This window comes from Bubalus kerabau, chromosome 1 (assembly GCF_029407905.1).
Source record: "Bubalus kerabau isolate K-KA32 ecotype Philippines breed swamp buffalo chromosome 1, PCC_UOA_SB_1v2, whole genome shotgun sequence".
NCBI classification, from domain to species: Eukaryota; Metazoa; Chordata; class Mammalia; order Artiodactyla; family Bovidae; genus Bubalus; species Bubalus kerabau.
This window is the reverse complement of record NC_073624.1, coordinates 212,553,060-212,575,854: the sequence shown is the minus strand read 5'-3', so window position 1 is coordinate 212,575,854 and position 22,795 is coordinate 212,553,060. Positions and strand designations below refer to the sequence as shown.

General features: G+C 60.3%; 2 protein-coding genes across 10 annotated transcripts; both read right to left on the bottom strand.

Annotated features, from left to right (window-relative positions):
• Positions 1 to 4,184: 4,184 nt before the first annotated feature.
• Positions 4,185 to 7,102, bottom strand: FAM174C (family with sequence similarity 174 member C). 2 transcript variants are annotated; one of them, XM_055553182.1, is made up of 3 exons: positions 6,644 to 7,102; positions 5,344 to 5,460; positions 4,185 to 4,552 (listed from the first exon to the last, which is right to left on the bottom strand). In XM_055553182.1, coding segments are annotated over exons 1-3 (510 nt in total). In that variant the 5' UTR covers positions 7,036 to 7,102; the 3' UTR covers positions 4,185 to 4,551. The 2 variants fall into 2 exon arrangements, with proteins under 2 accessions (XP_055409157.1, XP_055409159.1); XM_055553184.1 differs by having other exon boundaries at positions 6,758 to 7,078.
• A 972-nt stretch (positions 7,103 to 8,074) lies between these two features.
• On the bottom strand, positions 8,075 to 15,472 carry CIRBP (cold inducible RNA binding protein). 8 transcript variants are annotated; one of them, XR_008704222.1, is made up of 7 exons: positions 12,706 to 12,861; positions 11,505 to 11,613; positions 11,312 to 11,418; positions 11,080 to 11,218; positions 10,770 to 10,837; positions 8,383 to 8,516; positions 8,075 to 8,228 (listed from the first exon to the last, which is right to left on the bottom strand). XR_008704222.1 is itself a non-coding variant. In XM_055553140.1 (7 exons), the coding sequence occupies exons 2-7, from the start codon at positions 11,605 to 11,607 to the stop codon at positions 8,512 to 8,514; spliced, it is 504 nt and encodes a 167-aa protein (XP_055409115.1). In that variant the 5' UTR covers positions 11,608 to 11,613; positions 12,706 to 12,861; the 3' UTR covers positions 8,075 to 8,511. The 8 variants fall into 8 exon arrangements, 6 of the variants coding, with proteins under 6 accessions (XP_055409115.1, XP_055409134.1, XP_055409109.1 ...); XR_008704221.1 differs by having other exon boundaries at positions 8,075 to 8,225; XM_055553140.1 differs by adding an exon at positions 10,922 to 11,003 and having other exon boundaries at positions 8,075 to 8,516.
• Between the last annotated feature and the right edge of the window lie 7,323 nt (positions 15,473 to 22,795).

Below are 22,795 nucleotides of genomic sequence, written 5' to 3'. Positions count from 1 at the left end.
GCGTGGCCATCCTGGCCTCCAGACCAGCCATCAGGAGGTGAGCTGAGGTCAGGGGTCATGGAGTCAAGGGTCAGAGGTCAGGCTCAATCTGGGGACAGGGGTCAGTGTTAGTTCAAGGTTCAATCAGGGACGGGGTCACTGAGAGCTGTCAGCCTCAGCTTCAGACCCAGGACAGGGTCTTTTCTGGGGGTCTGTCCCTGTTCACAGTGGTCTGCTCTCCTAGGCTTGAAGGTCTGCCTCAGACTCTGGGAGGGTCTCAGCTGAGCCAGGCACAGACCTGCCCCTAGCCTGTGCCCATCAGCTCTGGTCCACCACCCACCGCCTGCTGCCCAACAACTGTGACCAATCACCCACTACCCACTATTCCCAGCCCAGCACCCACTAGCCCGACCCAGCACCCACCCCTGCTCACCCACTGCCCACCTCCCCCAGCACATCACCCAGCCCCCATCACCTGCCCACTGATCCCAAGTCCAGTGCCCACCACCCAGCACCCATGACCTGTGGTACTCCAGCCCATCAGCAGAATCGCCAGGGCTGGGGATCAGTGTCCAGGGCACCCTCAACCTTCAAAGGCCGCAGTGCCTTGGAGAAGCTAAAAATATGCGGGGAGGAATTTCTCATTACAGAAAAAAGTAGATCAAATACATCACCTGCTTCGGCTCAAGAGTTTTTCAGGAGGCAGGAAGGGGTTGCTGGGAGGATGGGGGCCTTGGTAGGTCTGGGGCTCCACAGACCCAGGTCAGAGCGGGGTGTGGTGTGTGTCCCCACGGGCAGTGGGAAGCAGGCATCTGCTGGCACGTGGGAGAGGTCTCAAGGAGAGCGCCCCAGGCTGTTACTAAGAATAAACAAACACACCTGTCCCTTTCTCTTGCTGATCAATTAAAATTCCCACCCTTGTGTTCAGTGTCCAATCAGGCCCTGAAACCTCAGCCCACATCTAACATCCCTGTAACACCCGCAACCAGGCGCCTCCCCTGCAATGTCCCTCCCTCCTCCTCCCTCCTCCCCACCTCCTCCCTACCCCCGGTCCACCATCCCAGTCTCAGGGCCCAGGACACAGACCCCTTCTCCCAGGGCCACCTGCCAGTCTGGAGACTAGACTATTGCTGTCCAAAAGAACTTCCCACAAGGACACAGGCACCACCAGCAGTTCCACGTGAGTACTGGGCACAGAACATGTGACAATAGGATAAGGAGCAGAGTTTCAGACATCTCTTACTTTCAGCGAAGTTTCATCTAAACAGCTGCTCCACAGGCAACACAGCTGTGGGCGGAGCCACGCCTCGGTGGGCACCCGGACATGAAGGGCTGCCAGGAGGAGGGAGGTGGTGGCTCAGACAGCCCAGGGAGCAGGAGATGGGGGGCCCTGAGTCCCACTGGAAGAATGGGGGGGTCAGGGGAGAGGTCCCAGAACATCCAGAGGGCACAACTCCCTTGCCTGCTGACCCCAGGTGAGCAGGAGGTGGCCCTGTTGGGTCCTGGGGCCACGTTGGAGGGAGACCCACGTCAGAGCCGGCAGAGGAGCCCGCCCTCCAGGGAAGACACCCGCTCTCCAGGGAAGACACCTGGCCTTGACCACTGGCTACCCACTTTCTGAGCCCAAGGTGTCCAGTCTCCCCCACCCCTACCTGGCCCCATTCCCCGGATGGGGATAGGAAGTTGGGGGCGGGGTGTCTTGCGCACAGTGAGCCACCCAAAAGCCAGAGACTCCCACGTGGCCCCAGCAGGCCGAGGGGCTGGTTTGAGGCGTGACAGTGGGCACTCCCTGGGTGGCGAGAGGAGGGGACGGACATGGTGGGAGGGGCCTCGAGGGCGACACCCGTGCACGAGTGTGGGCTTGTGTCCTCTGTGTGCATCCCGCATGCATGGCTGCCATGTCGCGTGTCCCCGTGGCTGTGTGTCATGCCTATGCCCATGCGTGAGTGCGCAAGGTGGAGGAAGGTGCTGGAAGGCCTCCCGATCCGGCATGCACACGTACACGCACGCATACACATCCCTCCAGCCTGCCGGGCCCCAGGGCCTTTCATCTCGCGCTGACAGGCCCCTCTCCCGGCTTTTAGCCTCGGAGAACTTCCTGCTAATAGTGCATTAACCTTGGCGGGGGCTGCCAATTACTCGACACTAATGCGGGGCGGGCGGGGGGGCGGGGGGGGGCGCTGGTGCACGCGCTGACTGCACTGACAGGCGCAGGGGCCGGGTAGCGGGCGGGGCTCCCCTTCTCACCCGAGGGGGACAGGCAGGAGGCACGGGGCTGGGGGGGCACACGGTGTGTTCCCAGCTCCGGATGGCAGAGCGTGGGGTCTCTCCTGACCTCATTAGAGTAATTAATGTGCCTTTTGAAGCTGGAGAAATCGCTCAGAGCTGTGGGAAAGGGGCGCAGATCACAGGTGGGGGGGCCGTGGACGGTGTCTGCGTGCCTGTTAAAAGCATGTCCCAGTGAGTCAGGCAGAGAGAGAGCCCGAGTGACAGAGGGACAAACGGAAATGGAGGGGGGCCGAGGGGGAGGCAGTGCAGATGGTGAGAGACACCAATAGGGAGGTGAGCAAGGCTTCAGAATCAAATAAAGACAGAGACACAGAGACAAAAAAACAGAGATGTGTGGAAAGACCCACAGGGTGAACAGATGGGGAGAGAGCAGGGGGGTTGGGTTGGAGGATGTCATCTCAGTGCCTCCCTGGGACTGTGGCCTCAGTTCCTCAACCTTCCCTGGCTACTGGGGACCTGCTGGCCACTCTGTACAGGGCTCTCCCAAAGAATGGTAGTAAGCAGTCAGGGAAGACCTCCTGGAGGTGGCAGTAGCACATCAGAAAGGGAAGAGGAATTGTGAACAGCCTTGGGGCATGATGGGAGATATTGCCAACAGAGAAGTCAACTGGGGGCCAAAGCAAAGGACCCCAGCTGGAGGGAGGGGGGACCAGCTGACTGTGACAGAGATGGTCTTTCTTCAGGAACCCAGGCTCAGGCTGGGCAGGAAGGGTCAGCAGGTCTGAGGGAGACTGGCCAGAAGGGCTGACAAGGCTTGAATGGGCAGCAGGCTCAGACCATCCCATGGTGGACATGGCAACAAGGTGGAGTTGAGGTGTGAGAAACAGGGCCCCCAGCCGAACCTATTTCCCCACCTGTACAGTTTGGCTCAGGCCACACCTGGGTAGACTGTGCAGCACAAGGCTGCCACCTGGTGGCAGCCCCCTCTGATGACAGCTCCTTCTAACAACGGGGCCTCCAAGCTTTCAGCCAGAGGCATGAGGGTAACCTCAGGCTGGGCACAGAGCTACAGGCCAGCCACACTGGTCCTGCTTCCCACAACTAAATTTATATAGTCCAGGGGGGAATAGGCCAGAGCCAGACTCTGCTTAGAAACAAGGCCCACAGAGGAACTCATCAAGCCCATCACAAAAGATGGGAACCAAGGTACTCCAATGGGACTCAGGTGACCAGTATGGGCCTCAGATGGCCAAGATGGGGACTGAAACACCCCCATGAGGTCAGGTGCCAGGATGAATCCCAGATGATCAGGATGGGGACTGAGGTACCCCTAAGGGATTCAGGTGCCCAGAATGGGGATCAAGTTGCCCTGATGGGACTCAGATGCCTGAAAGGGGTTCAAGATCCAAATATGGGACTGAGGTGGCCAGGATGGGCACTGAGCCACATGCTGTGGAATTCAAGTGTCCCCGTGGGACTCGGGAGGCCAGCACAGATTGCCTGGGATTGGGGATCAAGTTCACCAGTGATTTCACTGGAGGCTGAAAGGAGAGAGGCAGAGTGGGCACGGGGAGCCTTGGCTGGCTCCAGACCTGGATGCTGCAGCCTGGGGCTCTGTGAGAAATGGCCCTGGAGTAGTAGTGTGTGGTGAAGCAGAGGACACTGCCCTTGAGGGGCCCCGGGCTGAAGCTGGCCTGGAAGGGGAGCCCTTAAGCAGTTTGGTGGACGAATAGTTCTCCTATACTAAGCCTAGAGATAACTAGTGGCAGGGTCTTCTTCCAGGCAGGTGGGGGCAGGTCTCCTCCATCTTTCCCCCTCCTTTGTGGGATTCTGCATGGGACCCTCTGAACAGTTAGGGATGATCCAGATGGTCACAGGTGGGAGAACAGGCTGACATGGACCCAGATCTGCTGCCCCCTGCCCCACCCGTGAGGCAGGGGCGCTGGGTCTGGCCCGCTGTGGAATTGAGTACCGGCTACAAAAGCACTGCTGCCTTTATTGTCCCCGCCCCAGAGGAACGGTGCCCCCAGACAGGACACCCAGCCTGCCTGCCTTCCAGGCCTCAGCCTGGGGCTGCCACATTCCCACCAGGGAGGGTAACTGGTATAAGTCACATCATGGCCAGGGCCTCAGAGTCCTGTGTAGGGCTGCCAGTGCCCCTCTGGCTTCCACCAGGTAACCTGGGCAGTCCTGTCTGCAGGGAGGGCTGAGTTGGCTTCCAGTGGGCCGGGAGGGCCCACACATGCTCTCTGGTCCAGGCGGGGTGTTCCAAGCACTGGGAGGGGCCCTGCCTTTCGTCCTTCCCCCAGGGCCACTGGAAATGCTGCCTTCCTGAACCAAACATCTGGAAAGGAGGGATAGAAGGTGGTGAGAAATGTGGGTGAACCCACCCCGCTCTGCTCCCATCCAGCTGTGTTTGAGGCTGAGTGCTGAGCCCTCTAACATCCCAGCCCCCGCTCCCAGCCTGCAGGCCTTGCCAACTCCCGACCTGGGAGGAAAGGGAGTAGGTGCCCTAGCCAGGAAATGCAGACACCTGGGGGATTCGCGACCATACCCATGCCTCCCTCTACGTGTGGGAGGGGGGCCGGAAAGTCAGAATTGTCCTACGGTCTCCAAGCTTCGGGGACTGAGCCCGCAACGTGCTGGGGTTAAAGGGGCCATCAATCCCGCTCAGGCAGTCGCTGGCCCTGAGCCCAGAGCCCCTGGGTCACCTCAGTTGTCAGCCCCCTCTCTGTCTCTGCTGCTCCCTGTGCCTGGGACACTCTTCATAGGGCTGGGCAGTGGAGAGGCAGTCTCAGACCCATCCCCCAGCTTTGGTAGCACCTGGCAGGCATCCTCCATCTCTGACACTGATCTTGGCCTTCAGTGTCAGGCGCAGAGGAAGTGCTCACCTACTCCAGCCATGCAGCTGGTTCCCATGTTAAAGAAATAGGAAACTGAAACGGTGAGACAGGGGCTTTACATGAGGCCACGCAGCCTGTGACGTAAAAGCAGTGCTCACTCCAGGCCCACCCCTGCTGCTGGGTGCTGACTATGCTGAGCACAGGCACAGGTGGTCCACCTGACTCTCTTCCTGCTGATCCCACCCCTCATCCACCCAAGGAGCCCCTGAAAGTGTGTAGAGTGCTACCCTACCATCTCAGGTTCCTTGTCTCAAAGACTGTCTCCTCGTCACTGTCCATCGAGGTCATCTCGGTGGGGTCCTCGGTGTTGGCCAGGAGCCCGTATCTCCTCCGCTGTGGCTTTTTCAATCTGAAAGCAGGCCCAGGCTGACTCAGTGACTCTCTCACGACCTCTCCGTGAAGCTGCTGACCCCCTGTCCAGCTTCCCACCTTTTCCCATAATCCTCCTCTGCATGATTCCCAAAGCCTTGCAGTGTACTTTCCCGGCCTAATTGCATTTCTTCTCACAATGGTCACAACGATCATCAATTGCTCTTATGTCAATAACAAAAGGTGGATGGACATCTCCCTTGGCAGGCCCCGGAGCTAGGACCCTTGGTGGGGGCGGGGTGGGGGGGGGATGTTGTTATCCCACTATACAAATAAGAAGACTGAGTCTCAGAGAAAGTATTAGGGTTTGCCAGAAACATCAAGTGGAGAGCTGTCTCAGACAGAAGCTCTGGCTCCTGACCACCACCAGGGAAACCGCGAGGTCTCTATGAGGCCTCTACGATGGATACAGCGTGCAATGACATGGAGACAAGCGTTGTGCACCCACAGCAGTGTTCGAGGAAGACAGAAAATGCCCGTTGAGAGCGCCTGAACATGGTCAACTCTGTGGGACACAGGCTCTCTGGAGATCAACCCCAGAGAGGAAGCCAAATGCGGAGATTAGGGGCCCGAGGAGTGGGCAAAGGGCCTGCACCAGGCAGGGGGTATGCCTCGGGAAAACCAAAGTGAAAGAAAGTGAAGTCGTTCAGTTGTGTCTGACTCTTTGCGACCCCATGGACTGTTGCCTGCCAGGCTCCTCTGTCCAAAGGATTCTCCAGGCAAGAATACTGGAGTGGGTTGCCTTTCCCTTCTCCAGGGGATCTTTCCAACTCAGGGATCGAAACCAGGTCTCCCGTATTGTAGGCGGGAAAAGCAAGAGGGTCCTCAACTCTTGGGGGAGCAAGGGCAGAACCTAGACACTGATAATCATGGCCAGCCCTAGACTGAACAGGAGCAGCAAAGCGCAGGGGCAGGCTCCGGTCTGGCACCGGCCGGGCTGTGAGCGTCAACCACAGCGAACGTTGCGGCCAGCCCCAGCTCGCAGATGCAAATTGGATTGGTGGCCGCGACGCTCGTCGCCAGGCTGGCGGAGCCGCATAGTGTTCCGGAGACTCCCGGTGCCCTACACAACCCACAACCTCCCGCCTCCGTGGCTCCCTCTGGAAAACTAGCAACAGCACCCAAACTCAGAAAAATAATAGTGCATCACGTGACTTTCTTACCGCACCCACCCACGTGACGCTGGCGCACTGCGCTTCAGGCGCCTAAGCACGTGGGGGCGCGAGGCGCGCGAGGATTGGCTGCGCCCGGGCGGCGGCGGCGTGGGCCTGACACACCTGAATGCCCGGATGAGGAAGTAGAGCGCGGCCAGGACGATGAGGCCCGTGACCACGTAGAGAGAGCGCAGCAGCGGCGAGCCCGGCGAGCCCAGTGGCCACAGGTGTGTGTTGTTGTGCGGTGCACCCGGCTGGCTCCCGTTCGTCACGACGGGCGGCGGCGGCGACAACGTGGCCTGTGGTGACGGGGGCGCCTCCTCGGCTCCGTACAGCAGTGGCGGCAGCAAGAGCGCCGACAGCAGCAGGAGCCGCGGCGGCGGCAGCAAGCGCGGCCCCATGGCCCGGCGGAAACGCTAGTTGCGCCCCGCCCCCTCTTAGGGGCTGTCATTCAATGGCGTGGGGCAGTGTCAGCCAATGGGATTCAGGGGCTGGCCTCGTAGCCGGAAATGCCTAGCCACGCCCCCGGCTGTGTACCTCACTACATCTGGGTCCCTTAGTTTCCCCGCGTCCCGAGCTCGCCGGCTCTTCGCTCAGCCTGCCCGAGGGCTCAGAGCCTCAGTCCTGTACCCCGACAGGAGCGTGAGCACCGCGGCCGCCCCGCCCGCCACTCCGGGGACGGGTTATAGGGAACACCCACCAGTGTCAGGGACTTTGATGCGGAGGCAGGTGCGACCGAACCCGGCGGGCCTCCCTCCCACCTGGGCCCTGTGAACACTTGCGTCCCCACCCAACTCGCCCTGGGCTACGGTGACACCTGCGCGGTAGCACACTGGGCCTGATCCTCCCGTGGAGGAGACATCCAGGCCCCGAACCTGCACATCCTGCCTTTGGGGGCGGGGGGACCAGAAGAGACCAAACACATCCCGTGGGAGAAGAGGGGGTTAAGCTAGTGACCTGGACCTCACAGGGCCACACCCTGCTCAGAATTGACACAACCAGCCCAGAACCCGAGGCAGTGGAACCAGGGCTCAACCCTAAGGTTCTGTACCCCAAGACTGGGACAGAAAGCAAGCAGCTTGGGAGCAAGGCCAGCCCCATGGGGTGCAAAGATGAAGATGCCCACGGTCACTGCCAAGACCTCAGCCTGGGCTCTGGGAGAGGTGCCTTCCCCCTGGGATGGGGGGCCCCAGGGACTACCTCCTCCTCTGCTCAGGCTGGCCACACCCTCTCAGACCCTGAGAGAACAGTCCCAGGAGAACTGCCCAAGAAGGCAATGAGCTGCCAAGCTGGTCTTCCTGGTTTGATTCCAGCTCATGCCCAGAACGGAGGCCGAAAAGGGTTTTCTCCAGTGGACTCTCCACCCCGCCCCTTCCATCTGGACCACCCCTGCAGGATCAGTGTCCGCCCTCCACACCACACCCCAAACGAGACTCAAGATTTGTGGGTGGACACACCATCCCTTTATTCAAACGTGACTTCCACGCTTTCTTGTCACATCGCCGGTGAGGACACACCGCCATGCCAGCACCACAGGCCTGTCCTCCTGGAGCACCTTGAACCCCGTGCCCCAACCTTGCCAGTAAAACATCTGCTGGAAAGACAGGAGGGATTGGGGGGAGCACAAGGGCTACTCCGGCAAGAAGCGAAGATGCTGTCCCCAGTGGATCACGCTGCCAGGAGGGGAGAACCCACTGCAAGGGCCTGGGCCAAAGGGCCACATGCCTCCCGCCCCAGGAAGCACTTACAGGCGACGGGCTGCGAGGGCAGGCATCCGTGCCTCTGGCTCGATCCTGGGTAGAGTCCCTCCTGGGACAGGGACCCCAGGTCAACACTGTTCTCAGGCCACACTTCCTCCGGGTCACACTGACTTCCATTCAACCTGCCAAAGCAAACGAATGTTAGCCCTTACCCCTGGCAGAGCTGAGCTCCCCTCCCTGCCTCCCCCCAGAACAATCCACAGCTCCTGGGAGGGTCTCAAGCTAGTCATTGGGGCCAACCTGAGGCCCCACCATGGGCAGGCCTGAGCCTTTCAGGTGGGCCAGGCTACCTTCCACTCTTAAGCAGAGCCAGCCACCTATTTGGGACAGAGCTGCTTAGAAAATGGCACAAGCTCTGGGAAAAATGTCATGGCAGCAGCAGACACCATAGAGAACTAGTTAGGAGTGTGACTTAAAGAGGTCTGGAAAAGACAGTCAATTGATGAACAAAAAATTCCAAAAGGCAGGGCGTTTGGTGGTCTCCAATCCTACTAGCGGGTGGAACCTACTGGTGAAACTCAACTTCCCAGGCTGCTCACCTGGCTGCAGGTGGGGAAGGGCAAATGGCCGGGGCCTGCCTTTGGTTCCACCTCGTTTTTATTTAAAAAAAAAAAAAAAAAGGAAAAAAAATAGAAAAACAAAAAAGTCAAAGGAACATTCCCCGGGTAATATGGCTTTCATATGAGCGCCCGAGAGAAGAGGAATGCGGACGAGCAAAAGGAGTTACCTCGGTGACAGGACTATCTCCACATATGAGCTAGCCCAGGGAGCGGCTTGCGTCTCAGAGGGTTCTGTTGGGCGCACAACACTTCTGTCCTCCGAGGGGCTGCAGCTTCCATAGGCTAGCAGAGAATGCTCAGAACTTGTAAAGCAACAGTAGAGCTAGCTAATGAGCCAGTCAGTCTGTGGTCACCCAGGGACACTGTCTGCATCCGCTCGCTCTCTGGCCTGATTCTAGATTAAGGGGCTCAGGGTCAGCGTTGGGCGCCCCCATGTCCACTGTCCCTGCTAGGCTGCCCGCCCATCAAGCCCTCCAGCTGCCATGGCCAGAAGAATCCCGGGGCTGCCCTGCAGTCCGAGAGCCCGCTCCCATCACCCACCTGCTCGCCTAACTGGGTGGGGGCAGTCAGTGGTCACAGGGGCCCAGCCAGCATCACTGGCTCTACCTTCCTCCTCTAGCCCTGGGAGCTGCAGGCAGGATGGCAGCCCTAGTCCTCTAGCTGCCAGCTCTGCTCTACTCTGCCTGCTTCAAGCTGGCAGCAGGACGCGTGTGGTGCGATCAAAGGGAGATGCTCAGAGCGAGGTTCATTCAGACAGTCTTTTAATCAGCTTCGTGAAGCCAAAGAAAACGGCATACAAGGATTCCTCAACCACTTCAAATACAACAGTGATGGCATATGTGTATGACTTCCAGTAAAAAAGGACAATATAAACACACATTGTCAAGAACCTCTTGGGGACTGTGGGTCGCCCAGGACAGGCGGGCAGCCCGGGCACCTCCACTGCCTCCTGCACAGTCTGACCACGCTACACTCAGAAATGTTACACCAAGTTGGAAAAAAGCCACAGCTTGCTCAGCTTCCGACAAAGAGAGCGGATCCAGAGTTCGTTCAACCTCAAAAAAGAGCAACCTCACGGGGTTGACCCCGCTGAAAAGAAACGAAAATAGCAACACAACCAAAAACAAAAACAAAACCCTCACAACCCCCAGTTATTTTCTAAAAAATCTCTTGGCTAGTGGTAAAAAGGTTAAAAGTAAAACCAGAAGTGCGTTTCCAAACGATTTAAAAACCCTTAACAACAGAAAGCACTTCCTTAAAAAGCAAAGGGCAGCAGTGAGGCCATCTGGGGGTCAGAAGCAGTCAGGCTGTGTTTGACAAGATCAGAACCAACAAGACTACAGAAGTGGGCACAAGGAGGCGTGGTCACTACACACTAACGATGCAGCGGCGCTCCCCAAATCCTTAAACACACAGCCATTGGAAGGACGATCTCGATCAGGAAGGATTTTTACTCGTTGTGTGTAGCTGAGAACAAGAAGCAGGCACAGTGTAAAGGCGCAGAAGCAGACGGCAAGAGGCAGCAGTCCACGCCTGGCCCGGCCCTCGGGGCCCAGCCCTGCAGCCTCAGGAGCAACCAACCCCCCCACAGCCGAGGGTGGCGGTGGCCCACACGCACGGACGCTGCCTGCCCACTCTGCTCGGAGACCCTGGATCTCCCTTTTCTCCTTGGTCAGAAGTGGCTGCTGGCACCGAGACATGAGAGGACAGTCTTGTCCCTTACAGGGTCAGCAGAGTAACCAGCTCTGATCGAGGCTGGCAGAGCGCTCTGAGGCGCACTGAACTCCCACCACCAGCCCTTGGAGTGCCACTTACCATAACTGTCGTAGCTATCTCTGTAGGACCCGCCAGAGCTCCGGTCGTACCCGCCACCCTGACTCCGGCTGCACGAAGAACATAGATGGGCATGAAGGGCACCTCAGGGGGTTTCCACCAGCCCCCACCCTCTGCAGGACCACTGCCCCCACCTGCTGTAGTAGTCTCTGGAGCCTCCGTAGCCCCCACTCCTGGACTCGAACCTGCTCCCCCCATAGCCACGGTCCCCACCTCCTACAGAGGGCACAGGAGGAAAAGTGTGAGCTCCTGCAGCAATGCCCCCCACCTCCTCCCCACAGGTGGCACTCACCTCTGGAGAAACCACGGCCCCGGCCCCGGCCCCCACGGAAGAAGCCCCGGCCTCCAGCAGAGCCACCGCGGTATCCACGGGATCGGTTATCAGATGACTTGCCTGCCTGGTCCACCCGGATCTGCCGCCCATCCACAGACTGGAGACCAAGAGTGAACACGATAAGCCTCTGCACCTCCCGCCCTAGGTCTGCAGCCCAGACCCTCCGGACCCCAAAGTGGCCACCCCTCACCTTCCCATTCATAGCCATCATGGCGTCCTTGGCATCGTCGATGTTTTCAAAGGTGACAAACCCAAAGCCCCTGGATCGCTGGGTCTCCCTGTCTTTCACGACCACCACTGTGCAGTAGAAGAGGTCTGAGGTCAGGCACCCGCCCTCCCTGTATGCAGCCCTGCTCAGCCACCTCCTCTGGCACCAGTCTCACCTTCAGAGATCTGTCCATACTTTGAGAAGACCTGCTCCAGTGACTGCTCATTGGTGTCAAAACTCAGCCCTCCGACGAAAAGCTTGCCCTCATCTGATGCCATGGTGGCCTGAGGCAAACACCATTGAAATACTCTGAGGTCGGGCAGGGGCTTCCAAACTCACCCCTCCCTATTTTACTTTATACAAGTAACATATGCTCATGGGGGAAACCGTGAGAAATTATTTTGCTGCCCTTTAACCGTCCCAAGCCCACACCCAGTACTTCATCTCAAACAAACCCTTAATTCCTTTATCACTTCGGGCCCCTTGCCTCTACTCTGTACGTGGGGCAAATCCACCTCTCTCAGTCAATACTCGGAGCTCCGAGGGCTGGGTCCACACCACGGTTCTGCCTCGCTCCTCAGTGCTACTTGACCATGGGGCCCCAAAACTCCAGCCTGGTAACAGCCTCACAGGAGGTTTAACACTGGACCCTTAAAGAGGGCATCGACCACCATTGCCACGGGCCGAGTGCACCCTGGCTTCCGCACTTTGCAAACACCGGAGGATTAAGTCCTAACTAGACCATCATGGCAAAGTGCTCGGTCCACTGGAGGGTACTGGGCAGGGAGTGGCAGGGGGCGCGGGGGTTTCTGCGCTGGGATGCCAACGCAGGGCGGGATTGTGGGGCGGTGCTTAGATTGACCCTTTATGGGACACAGGCTTCCGCTGAGGGGCCAGAAACAGGCCAGAAGGCGACCTGCAGCCTCGAAACTAGGACCCAAACTTAAGCCGTGGGTAGCACCGGGGCTGTGTTGCCCTTGCAGAACACCAATAGGAAAGCGGGGAGGAGCCCTGGCCCGGCCACGCCCAACATACGCATGCGCCCCCGCGCGCGTCCTGCGCCACACCATCCGGGCACCGGCGCTCCCGCCATTTCGATAGGCGCAGTCTCGCGCTCGCGGCCGCCATTTTACGGAGATGTCACGCTCGCGACAGGCCTGGCCCACAGGGAATGCCGTCCGGCCACGACTCTACCCAGTCTACGCTGCCCCTCGCCGCTGGCAGGGCGGACTCCACCCGCCTCCAACCCACCAGGGGGTGCCCGCCCTGGCACCGCCCCCGCCCAAGGGCGTGCCGCTGCCGCCCCGCCTCGTCCATCTAGCCGCAGGCCGCCCGCCGCCCCGGGCCCGTGGAGCCGGTGCCGCCAGGGCCCTCACCACTGAGTTGGGCAGGTCCCTGGCGCAGGCGGGAAGACAGGACAGCAAAACGACCCGAGCCTCCTAACGCGCGAGTGAGAAGGGGGGCGCTGTGCGCCTGGCCTTATATACGTCGCCCCCAGGCCCCGCCCCTGAGCTCTCCTCCCCGCGCTGCACCGGCCAATCCCAGGCCCTGGAGACCGTAGCTGTGCCTCATATTCATGAGCTGGGGGGCCGGGCCTGTAGCCGTCCCGCCCCCTCCCGCGCGTGGGCGCTGTGCACAGGGACGCGCCGGGTCCGTAGCCCCCAGTCCGTGAGTGGGGGGCGGGGCAGGCTCGCGGCGGGGCGGAGCGGACCTACTTCCGCATGTCCGCCCCCTGGCCTGTGGCGGAGAACAAAGGGGCTCTGACGGATGCTGCCAGAGCATTGCCTGGGAACCTTCTTGGGGTGGCTGAAACCCCTAGTTTTGCGGTGCTCCAGCAATTACCGACTAACCAACCTCACTTAGGTCCCCAGAACCAGCCGGGATCCAGTTCTCAGACACCCCACCTTCATCTGAATCCTGGCATCAGTCCTTATAAACTTGCCAACCTAACGGACAACCCGGAAGTCCTAGAACCTCAACTCTCCTGAATACACAACTTCATGTGGTCAGCCCCCAAGCCCGCCCAAACCCTAACACTGAGACAACTCCATTTATGTGGACCCCAGTATTCTCTTCCAGCTTCCCAACTTTGTTTCTTTACAAATTCCAGACTGCATCCACACCTAATTCCCACACCAACCCTGACTTCACCAGGTCTGGTAGGTGGCACCCATACCCCACAGTCAGCCGGCCAGACATTTTTGTGCATCCCAGCTCTAGCTTGCCGGCTGACCTTGACTTGGGCTCTCAAACCCACAGAACTGGGCTCTGTGCCCAGCCCTGGAGTCTCCACTGCACCCCAACATTCAGCTCAGCCCCCAACTTCACTGTGTGCTCTAGCCCCCTCCCCTTTCCTCAAAGCACCTAGAACCCACTCACTGCCTATGCCAGGGGCGTGCCACTTGGCTCCTCCCCAAGAATCTTTATCCTGTCTGGGGGGTCCCAAGACCTCTGCTATTGAAGAGATATTCACCCCCAAGGCTGTTCCCAGTTTCTCCTCTTGAGGTCACCCCTTTCCCCCTGCCCAGGCCTTGGCTCACAGTATCTTCTGTGGCCCTGGACTCTTCCATGGGGTGCAAGAAGCTAGTGCAGACCCCTGCCTCCCCAGACCTCTGGTAATATTCCTGGGCTCCAGACGGTCTTCAAAGGCAGACATTCTGCTAAAAGTTAGAGGGATTTGAGGGACTTCCTTGCTGGTCCAGTGGTTAGGACTCCCCACTTATTATGCAAGGAGTGCAGGTTCAATCCCTGGTCTGAGAACTAGGATCCCATATGCCCCAAATTGAGATTAAAAAAAAAAAAAAAGAGGGAATCTGAGAAGAGAGACCTCACACACATACCAGGCAAGCTCCAGTCCTCCCCAAGCCCCACACTCGGTCCCACACTCAGGTTGGTCTAGCTGACGCAGTAGGGACGGAGGCATGGACACTGTCTCCTGTGACAAGGTCGCTGAGACACCTCCCAGGCTCAGGCAGTAGTTCATGACTCCTGGCAGCCGTCTCTCTGCACCTCGTCCCCCACACCACAGCCCCCACCATACAACTGTCAGCAGCAGCGTCAGGAGCTGCTGCATCAGCCACTCACGCAGGGCGGTTATTAAAAGGAGCAGAGGGACTCATCGCTCAGCTCCCCCTCCCGCCGCGCCCATGGTGGGGCCGGAGGGCCAGGCATGCCCAGCCGGAGAGTAATCCCCGCCTCCACCGGCGTTCTTATCTGCTCCCCCAGCAAAGTCAGGTCGGCGGCTCCTGGCCCCAGCCCAGGCGACGGGGGCCCCAGAATCACAGGGGACCCTCATCACTCTTTGCCCCCCGCCCCCACTCTTCTGTGGTTCCTAATCTGCCTTCTTCTGGTTTTATGAAGTACCTTGGTTCATTCATTTTTCTACCAGCAGTTATTCAGCGTGTACTTACTACGAGGCTGTTGCTTGGTACAGGGCTGAGTAAGTACCCACGACTGTCCCGGGTTCCCATCGCAGTGTGGACCTATACCTGTGGATACCTGTCCTCAGGTGCGCCTGCCCCGGGCACAGTGTGGGAAGTGTGTGCTTGCGTCTCAGGTGTGATTCCTGTATCCGTACCTGGTTGCCGGCGTGTCCCTGTGACTCAGTGTGTTACAAGGACTGTTTGTTCCCGTGAGCGGCGGGGTGGGGAGGGTGGGGTGGGGAGGGTGGTCGCAGGGGGCTAGGACCACCTTCCTTCCTGCCTCGGCCCTGCTCCACGTTCTCCCCGAGGACACAAGGGGGCGCTGCGGCCTCGTTGTCAGCCTGGCCCCGGGCTCCCGGGCCCGCCTCGCGGTCCAGCCGATCGCCAGGAGCACTGGCGTTGGGGGGTGGGGTTCCCGTCCCGCCCTCAGGCCCCCCCACTTCTCCGCCCGAGCGCTTGGGGTGGTCGGGGGAGGGGGCTTAAAATAGCCTTGGGCGGGGGCGAAGCTGCTATTCGTGGCCGAAATGCGCGGCTTGCCGCCTGCCCGGCGGGACAGGGATTAGGCCGAAGGTCTACTTCTGCGTACTCACAAGACGCACCTCCACAGGCGCCCGGCGAAGACCACCGGCTTCCTCCGGGCAGGGCACCTCACCCACTCGCGTTGCCACGAAGGCGGGGGCGTGGCCGATGCACTCCCGCACCGAACCCCCAGGCCTCCCCGCTGGGTCGGGCTCGCCGGACGCCGGGTCCTCCCCCGACCCCAGCTAATGACCGGGCGGGAGGCGGTAATGAGCGTCTGGGCTCCGGTCGGGCGTGGCCGGGATGAAAGGCGCGTGGAGAGTGAGAGACCCCGGGGCCGCGTAATTACCGCCCCCTCCCGGCCGACCAGGCGGGGGCCGAGCCGGTGCACCTGGCTGGCGGCCGCCCGGCGGGGGCGCGGAAGTGGGACGGTCCGGGCAGAAACTCCAGCCCGCCAGCCTGGCCCAGATCCCCGGGGCCCAGAGCCAGGGATGGAGAAGTGGGGACTGGATGAATGTATGTTGCCAGGTGTGGTGCACATGTGTGCCTCTGGGCAGGGTACCCGTGGGTGCAGAGATGGAGAAACAGGATCTGAGGACCATGCCTGTGTGAGCATGAAAGTGGCGCTGTGTGCCCGTGCACATAGGTGTGGAAGTGTGTGCACAGAACTCACGTGTATGTGTATTTACAAAGTGGCATGGAGGTGTGTGCATGCGTGTGCACACATGGAAACATGTTTGCATGGTCATTTTCTATGTGCAAGAACAGGGTTGTGCACGGACCCCAAAGTATGTGCAAAACCAGGATGTGGAATCAGCCCAGAAGGGCTGGGTGTGCGTGACTCAGGGGACCAAAACTCCCAGATCATATGTGCCCATGGCTGGTGGTGTGTCTTGACTCATGACCCTGGGGTGGGCACAAGCCGTGTGCTGTGTCAGCAGCAACCAGGGCCTCTAGGGCAGAGGAGGGTGACAGGAAGAAGGCCAGAAGCCCGGAAGAAGAGGTTAACTGCCCCTCATTTCCCACCTGCATGCGTAGGGGGCACATGTGAGATCCCTAGGAAGCCCAGGTGGCTGCCCACGATGAGTACAGGAGAGTCAGCTGACTGCAGCCTGGCTTCTGTTTCCCTCCTGTTCCTAGGAGGGGGCTTCCTGGTGGAGGGGTTCGTGGCGGGCACCTGGGTGGAGCTCCCTTTGACACATGGCCCAGGAATGTGATGGCTGCCTCTCTTCTGCTCCTGCCCCAGTCCCTCGTCCCAGGAATACAAAGGTCAGGCAGCTCCTGGACCATGCTAGTGACTACAACCCCCACCAACTGCAGCCAGACTGTGAAGGGACCCAGGGGACACCTGGAGGCCCACACCAATACATGCATTCATGCATGAGACATATCAAGTGTGTGTGAAATGCAGGCCCGGTGCAGCCACTGCATGCTCATGGAAACCCCAAAGCTTCCCTGGGTAGGGATGCTGGGGAGACAACCCCCTGGGTTTCTGAGACTGGGGCAGGACTGTGAGGTCCACAGCCCCACTGCAGAGGCAGGAGGAGCTGTCCCACTGAAGCCCAGTCGACTCCCTTGACCTTGGTCCTATATACAGGCTCACTGCAGACAGGCAGAGGGGCCAAAGGACCCCTGACTGGGGCTGTTGAGTTTCCACGGCAACATTGGGAGTGGCAACCAGGGAGAGAGCCCGCCCTCCTGGGGCAGCTGCCAAGGGCTCAGGAAAGACACCTCTGTGACCTGTGTGTCCAGGCAGACGTACATAGCAGCCTCCACATCCCCACCCCCACACCCAAGCTGGCAGACACAGGTGCCCACAGGACTTGTCCTGCCTGCTGCCCATCCTTGTCCCTCCTTCAAGGGTCAGCGACTGCCTGGGTGCCCAGCTGTGAGGGCAGGCAGCGTCTGGGGTGCCTCAGCTGAGAATGGGTGCAGCAGCAGCACTTCCCCGGGTCAGCAAGGGTCATAGCGAGGCAACCAGGCCTCGCCCTGGAGTGGCTCCTAGGGCCGTTTTTCTCTTCTTCCTCTGGGTCTTAGGCTGCTCAGGGAATGGTCCGCCGTGCAGGAGGAAGCTCCACTTTTTCTGAGGGTGCACCTATGCTCCTGCATCTGCCCACCCCAGTGGCCGCTTTGCTCTGCTGGGCCTGCAGGAGGAAGGGCGCGTAGGCAGTGTCTGTGGCTGGGGCGCCCCGGCTTTCAGTGCTGCCTCCGCTGAGCAGCGTCTCTGAGGGTCAGAGTTTGGGCTGCCTGATGTGACCTTCAATGCTGCGGTTTTTGTCAGGGAGGTCTTGGCCCTGGGTGAGAGCGGGTTCTAAGAGGGTCACACAGTTGACTGAGGTTGTGGTACCCAGAAGTGTAGGTTGGGGCGGGTTTGGGACTGTGGGGGGCGTTGCGTATGGGGGTCCCTGTGCTGCAGGCGAGATGAGCCTCTCCGTGGACTGCAGAGCGGGTGCAGCGCGCGTGTGGGACGGGGAGGCGGGCTGGTCTGGGTCTGGTGACAGTAAGGGGCCCTGCGTGGGCGTCCGGGGTTGGGTTGATTCTCTGCGAGGCCCGTGGGTAGCGTTCGGGGTGTGGGCCATGCGCAGGGCAGATGTAGCCAGCCGTCTCCGCCTGCGGGCGCGCGACCTCCTTCCCCCGACCCCGTGGGGCCGGACCAGCCCACATTCCAGAGGAGTTAGGGGGTGCCCTCTCCAGCCCCCGCCGGCTCCCGACCTCTGACTTCAGCTCAAGCCTACCCGCAGCATCTCGGGAACCCACCACTGCAGCAGCTGGCTCCAGGGAGGGGCGGCGAGGCGGGGGCGGAGGCTGGAATGTACGCCGGGGGTGAGGGAGGGGCCCCCCAAGAGGGGGAAGAAGCGGGGGAGGGGTCGGGAGGAGGAGCCGGTGAGGCCGAGACTGGACGAAAATAGAGGGAGACAGCCTAGAGATGGTGACTCCGACAGAAATACGGACAGACCCAGAAACCAAGAAAGACGGAAAGAAAGGGAAACAGGAAGACACAGGAAAGGAGAACTCAAAGGGAGAAGGGGGAGGGGCATACGTGGGTGAGGGGAAACGAGGCAGCAGGCCAGGGCTGGGGGCCATCTCCAGTCGGGAAAGGGCCCCAGGTGACAGCGGCCCCGCCCACACCTGCGAACTGGGCGGCTCACGGGTCCCGAGTGACACCGGAGGCTCCCTGTCCTCTGCCCTGCCCGGTGGGGGCGGCCGTGGGTGGGGCTGGAGGGGAGACTCCTGAGTTGAGTCCTAGCACCCTTGGCTGTAGCTTGGCAACTCCCATTCCCAAGGTGCCTGGAGAGGAGGGCGTTCCCGCCAGGCCTGGGCGGGGGTGGCTGTGCTGGGGCACACGCCCGGTGCTGGGGGTGCTGGCGCTGGCCCCAGCGGGGCACCACGCACCCTCACCTCCCCAGGGACCTGGCTTCTCCTAGCCTTCCTCCCAAGCCACCCCAATGCCGCGTCCTTTGGCATTTCAAAACCGTGCAGCTAGCCCCAGTTACCCATTTGGCCACGGGCAGGGGACTCTGGAATTGAACAAAAAGGCGTGACCCCAGTGACCTTCTCTTGCCCGCCTACAGCTGCCTCATCACCCCAGAAGCACGGCCCATCTGTGAGCCAGCACCTGGATCCAGGCCTCTGTCTGGACTCCACACCTTGGCAGCCACACCTGTCCACACCTCCAGTGCCAACCCCCATCTAAGTGTTGGGGCTCTCTGTCCGCCCCAGCTAGCCCCAGGGGTAACCTCGGACCAGAGGTTTTGGCTCACATCATCCCGACCTGGCAAAGGCCACCCTGTTCATACTGATCGCTGCCTTCTCTGAGTGGACTACTGGTCACAGCAAAACTGAGGCATAGCCAGGCAGCGACGAGGCCTTCCTGCCGCCATGACCCCTCCTGAGTCCCCAACCCCCAAACTCCCTGCAGCCCCCTTGAAGACATCGCACTGTGAACCAAAGGCCCCCTTCAGACCATGCCTCATCTGTCCCTTCCCAGGCTTGTCTAAGCAGAGCGTCCAGACCAGACACCTCCTGGGATGTTCCGGCCTCTGCTCCTTCCACCTGCTCCTCCTCCTTGGGGTCCCCATCTCATCACCCCCAAGCCAGATTTGAGGAATCATTCCTGTTGGGTCCTTGCCGTCGCCTTTTGTTTTAGGTCCCCCAAACTGACTTTCAGATGTTTCCCAAATGCACCCGCATTCACGTCTTCAGACATCTGCGCACGCCGTGCCCCCAACATGGGGCACCATTTCCCTCTTCCTGTAGTTGGCAAACTCCTATTCTTTTGGCAGAGCCTCAGTCCAACTGCCCTTCTCCTGCTCCCCGCCCTGCGCTCCCCTAGCCCGGAGCTCGTGCACACAGGGTCGTGGGGAAGAGACAACAGACAATGGCCGGGCTTGAAAGGCGGGTGCACGCGATCGCGCCCGTGCGGGGGTCCACGTGCAGCACCCTCAGGTACGCCCCCTCTTCCGTCTCAAAGCTGCATCGGTCGTCAGACCCCTTGGCGCGCCTCCCGCCCCCAAATTGCGGACGTGCGGCCAGTGGGAAAAGGAGGTTGGGCCGGGGGGGGGAGGGGGGGGCCGCACGCCCCCGCGCCGCGCCTGCGCACTCGGCCTGGCCACGCCTCAGTCCCGCCTCCGGGCAGCAATCCCGCGCGGCTATTGGTGCGAGCAGACCAGCGATGAGGTGGCCGCCAATGAGGCGTCCCAAGAGTAGGCGGGGCCTGAGCCTCTCAACGCTAGGACGGGGGCGGGAGGGGCACCCGCCTCACAGTGACGTCAGGCCCGGTTCGCGGCGCGTTGCCATGGAAGCCGCGTTTCCATCCCTGCGGGCTTCCGGGGGCCGCCCCCTCCCATTCAACTTTTTCCTCCCTGGGAGGAGGGGTTGGTTGGTGCAGGGCCGTCCCCGCCTCCTGTGATTCCGCAGCCCCTGCCTACACTGGGCCTCAATTTACCTTTCTGTGCTGCCCACGCCCACGTGGCCTGACCCGCCGCCTCTCAGGTCGCTGCACCCCTTCGGCTGGGCACCTCTTTCTCCTCGCCCCCATCACAGGCGTGTGCGTTTCAGGCCCGCACAGCGGGAAGGGACCAAGGGCCACAGCCCCAACCCGGGGTGGGGTTCTAGGACTCCCGGGTAGGGCTGTGACCCTCGGACCCCAGGGCTAGGCGCCAGACAGCGCCCTGAAGAGTACCCAGTAGTAGACCAAGTGCCCCCCGCCCTGCACTGTGCATACACAACTCCTGTGATTCAGCAGGTGCCTTGATCTACACCCTCCTTCCTTACCCTCCACCCAGCCCTGCAGTGGCCATCTGGTTCACAGCCCTAACCTCCGGGGGTCCGGCTGCGTGGGCAGGGTTTTCGACCTTAACTGTCCCATTCTCACCTCCACCTTGTGGTTCTCCGAACCAGAGGGGAAGTTTGCGCTTTTAACCTTAAGATTTGAAGGGATAAGGCGGACCCGGGCATACTACCTTCCCGGCCTGGTTGTGCAATGATTTGGGGGTGACTGGGTAGCAGGAGGGGCAGAAGGGCCTTAGCAAGTACTCCCAGGACACTCCTGGACTGCACCTGTTCCCTTCCCCCTGGGTGGGGCTCCTGGAACTGGGGCTTAGGAGGGCTGGGTCTTGGCTACAGGAAATGAGCCTAGGGACGGTGGTCACTAATTTAACAAACACCGCCAGCGCTCTGGACCAAATGGTATTTCTCTTTGAGCCTGGGTTTTCTCATCTGCCAAGTGGGAGGATAATTAGTTCTCTTAGGTGACTGTGCTAAATGAGGAAATACATGTAAAACGACCTTCAGAATATTATGGTGTGTCTCTGTCCAACCCCAAAGTGGATGAAGGTGGGACTTGCCACCTGGCCCGGCCCTCAGGGAGCCCCAGGTGGGCAGTGGTGGAAGACGCAGACTAGGGAAGTTCCCAGCCAGAGCTGGGGAGCTGGGAGTGTTCCTGGGTAGGGCACAACCCGAGCAAAGGCCTGGAAGCTTGATCGCAATGGTCAGGGCTGGGGGGAGCTGGAATGCAAGGCCTGGCAAGCCGAAAGGAGTCCATTAAGGGTAAGGGTGGAGCCAAACTGAAGGGCCTTGAGTACCTGCCCTAGGCCCTGGCTGGACTCTGGGCGCGATGGGTGTCCTGGAGGCCTGGCACCACCCCACTAGGGGTGGAGCTTGGGCCAGGGGTCCTCAGGCTGCCCCCCCCCCATGCGTGGGCGGGCGGATGTAACTACTTCCCTCTTTCTGTGACTGGGGAACCCGTGGCCTCGAGTGTGGCCAGGTCTCCCTGGAGACTGAGTCTCTGGGCTCGCCTGCAGCCCACTTAGAACTGAGGCCCCACCCAGGGCACACAGCCCTCGGGCAGCCCCGTGCCCACACCCTGCAGGACTTCCGGCCTTGGGTACCGGGAAGTGGCCAGCCCCTCCCTCCCTTGCCAGACAGCTTCCTGCCCACCCTCACCCCAGGGCGGGGAGGGGTTGTGGGAACTGTTATGGGACGCACCCCTCTCCCCGCAGCCCTTCCACTCTCCGGGGTGGTGGGCTACCCCAGCATCTGACCTGGTGGCCCTCCTGGGAAAGACCACCCTCTCTCATACTCAGAAGCCCCCAGTAACTACTCTACCCTCCAGGCGAGCAGGCCGGACGTACACTTGTTTCATTTTCTGTTTATTCCTTGAAGTCACGGTGTTTGCGTAGGCTTCTTTTCCAATTTCATGTTTTCATACAGGAAACTCCCGCAAGGTGCTGGGACACCCCACAGCCCGACCCCCCCTCCCCGAAGATGGGTAATGCTTTCTGGGGAGGGGCCCTCCCAAGGGCAGAAAGGGTGGACAGTTCCTGCCTGGGGCCTCCACCCTCAGACCAGCGGAGGCACATACGTTATTTAAAAATCGTTAAAAAAAAAAATAATAACCATCAGAACACACATTAAATAGATATCCAAGACAGCGTTTCAAAAACAAACCCGCCCCTTTTTTTTTTTTTGAAAAATGAAAATAAAAACAAAATCCTTGACCCCTTCCCTCTGACCCCCCCTTCCCTCCCACCCCCCCTTCCCCCCCCACAAAAAATGTACAGAGCTACAGTTAACACAAGATGTTCACATCTGAAACCATTAACTTTAAACACATAACCTGGGGTAGGGTGAGGACCTGGGGTTCTTCTAACAAGGAGGGGCAGGCAGAGGGTGGGGGGAGTGTTGCGCAGCAGAGGGGCGGGGCCAGGACAAGACTGACAGGTGGGGGGCAGGGCCCAAACGTCTCCATTATCAGTAAAAAATAAGTGAATGAAAAAATAACTCCACCCCCATTGAAATGGCCCCAGTAATGGGGAGGTCTGCCCCTCTGTCCTGGGGATGCCCCTGGGGCAGGGGCGTGAGTGGGGGGGGGGTCCAAATTAGACCAGCAGCGAACCCCCCCCCCCACAGGGGGTTAATGCTACACAGCTTTGCCCCTAGCGGGGGTTTCACAGCTCAGCACCCCCGCCCCTCCTGGCTGCCTAAGGGCCCCCCAGACACAGTCCACAGGCCCAGATCCCTCAGG

Bases quoted from the DNA above. Each gene is read 5' to 3' on its own strand.
- FAM174C (XM_055553182.1), bottom strand. From the start codon at position 7,035: ATGGGGCCGCGCTTGCTGCCGCCGCCGCGGCTCCTGCTGCTGTCGGCG. The intron at 5,461-6,643 runs GTAAGAAAGTCA...GCCTGCTTTCAG, and splicing joins GCGTCACGTGGGTGGGTGCG to ATTGAAAAAGCCACAGCGGA.
- CIRBP (XM_055553128.1), bottom strand. From the start codon at position 11,607: ATGGCATCAGATGAGGGCAAGCTTTTCGTCGGAGGGCTGAGTTTTGAC. The intron at 11,419-11,504 runs GTGAGACTGGTG...TCTACTGCACAG, and splicing joins GTATGGACAGATCTCTGAAG to TGGTGGTCGTGAAAGACAGG. The intron at 10,838-10,921 runs GTGGGGGCAGTG...TTCTTCGTGCAG, and splicing joins TCCAGAGACTACTACAGCAG to CCGGAGTCAGGGTGGCGGGT.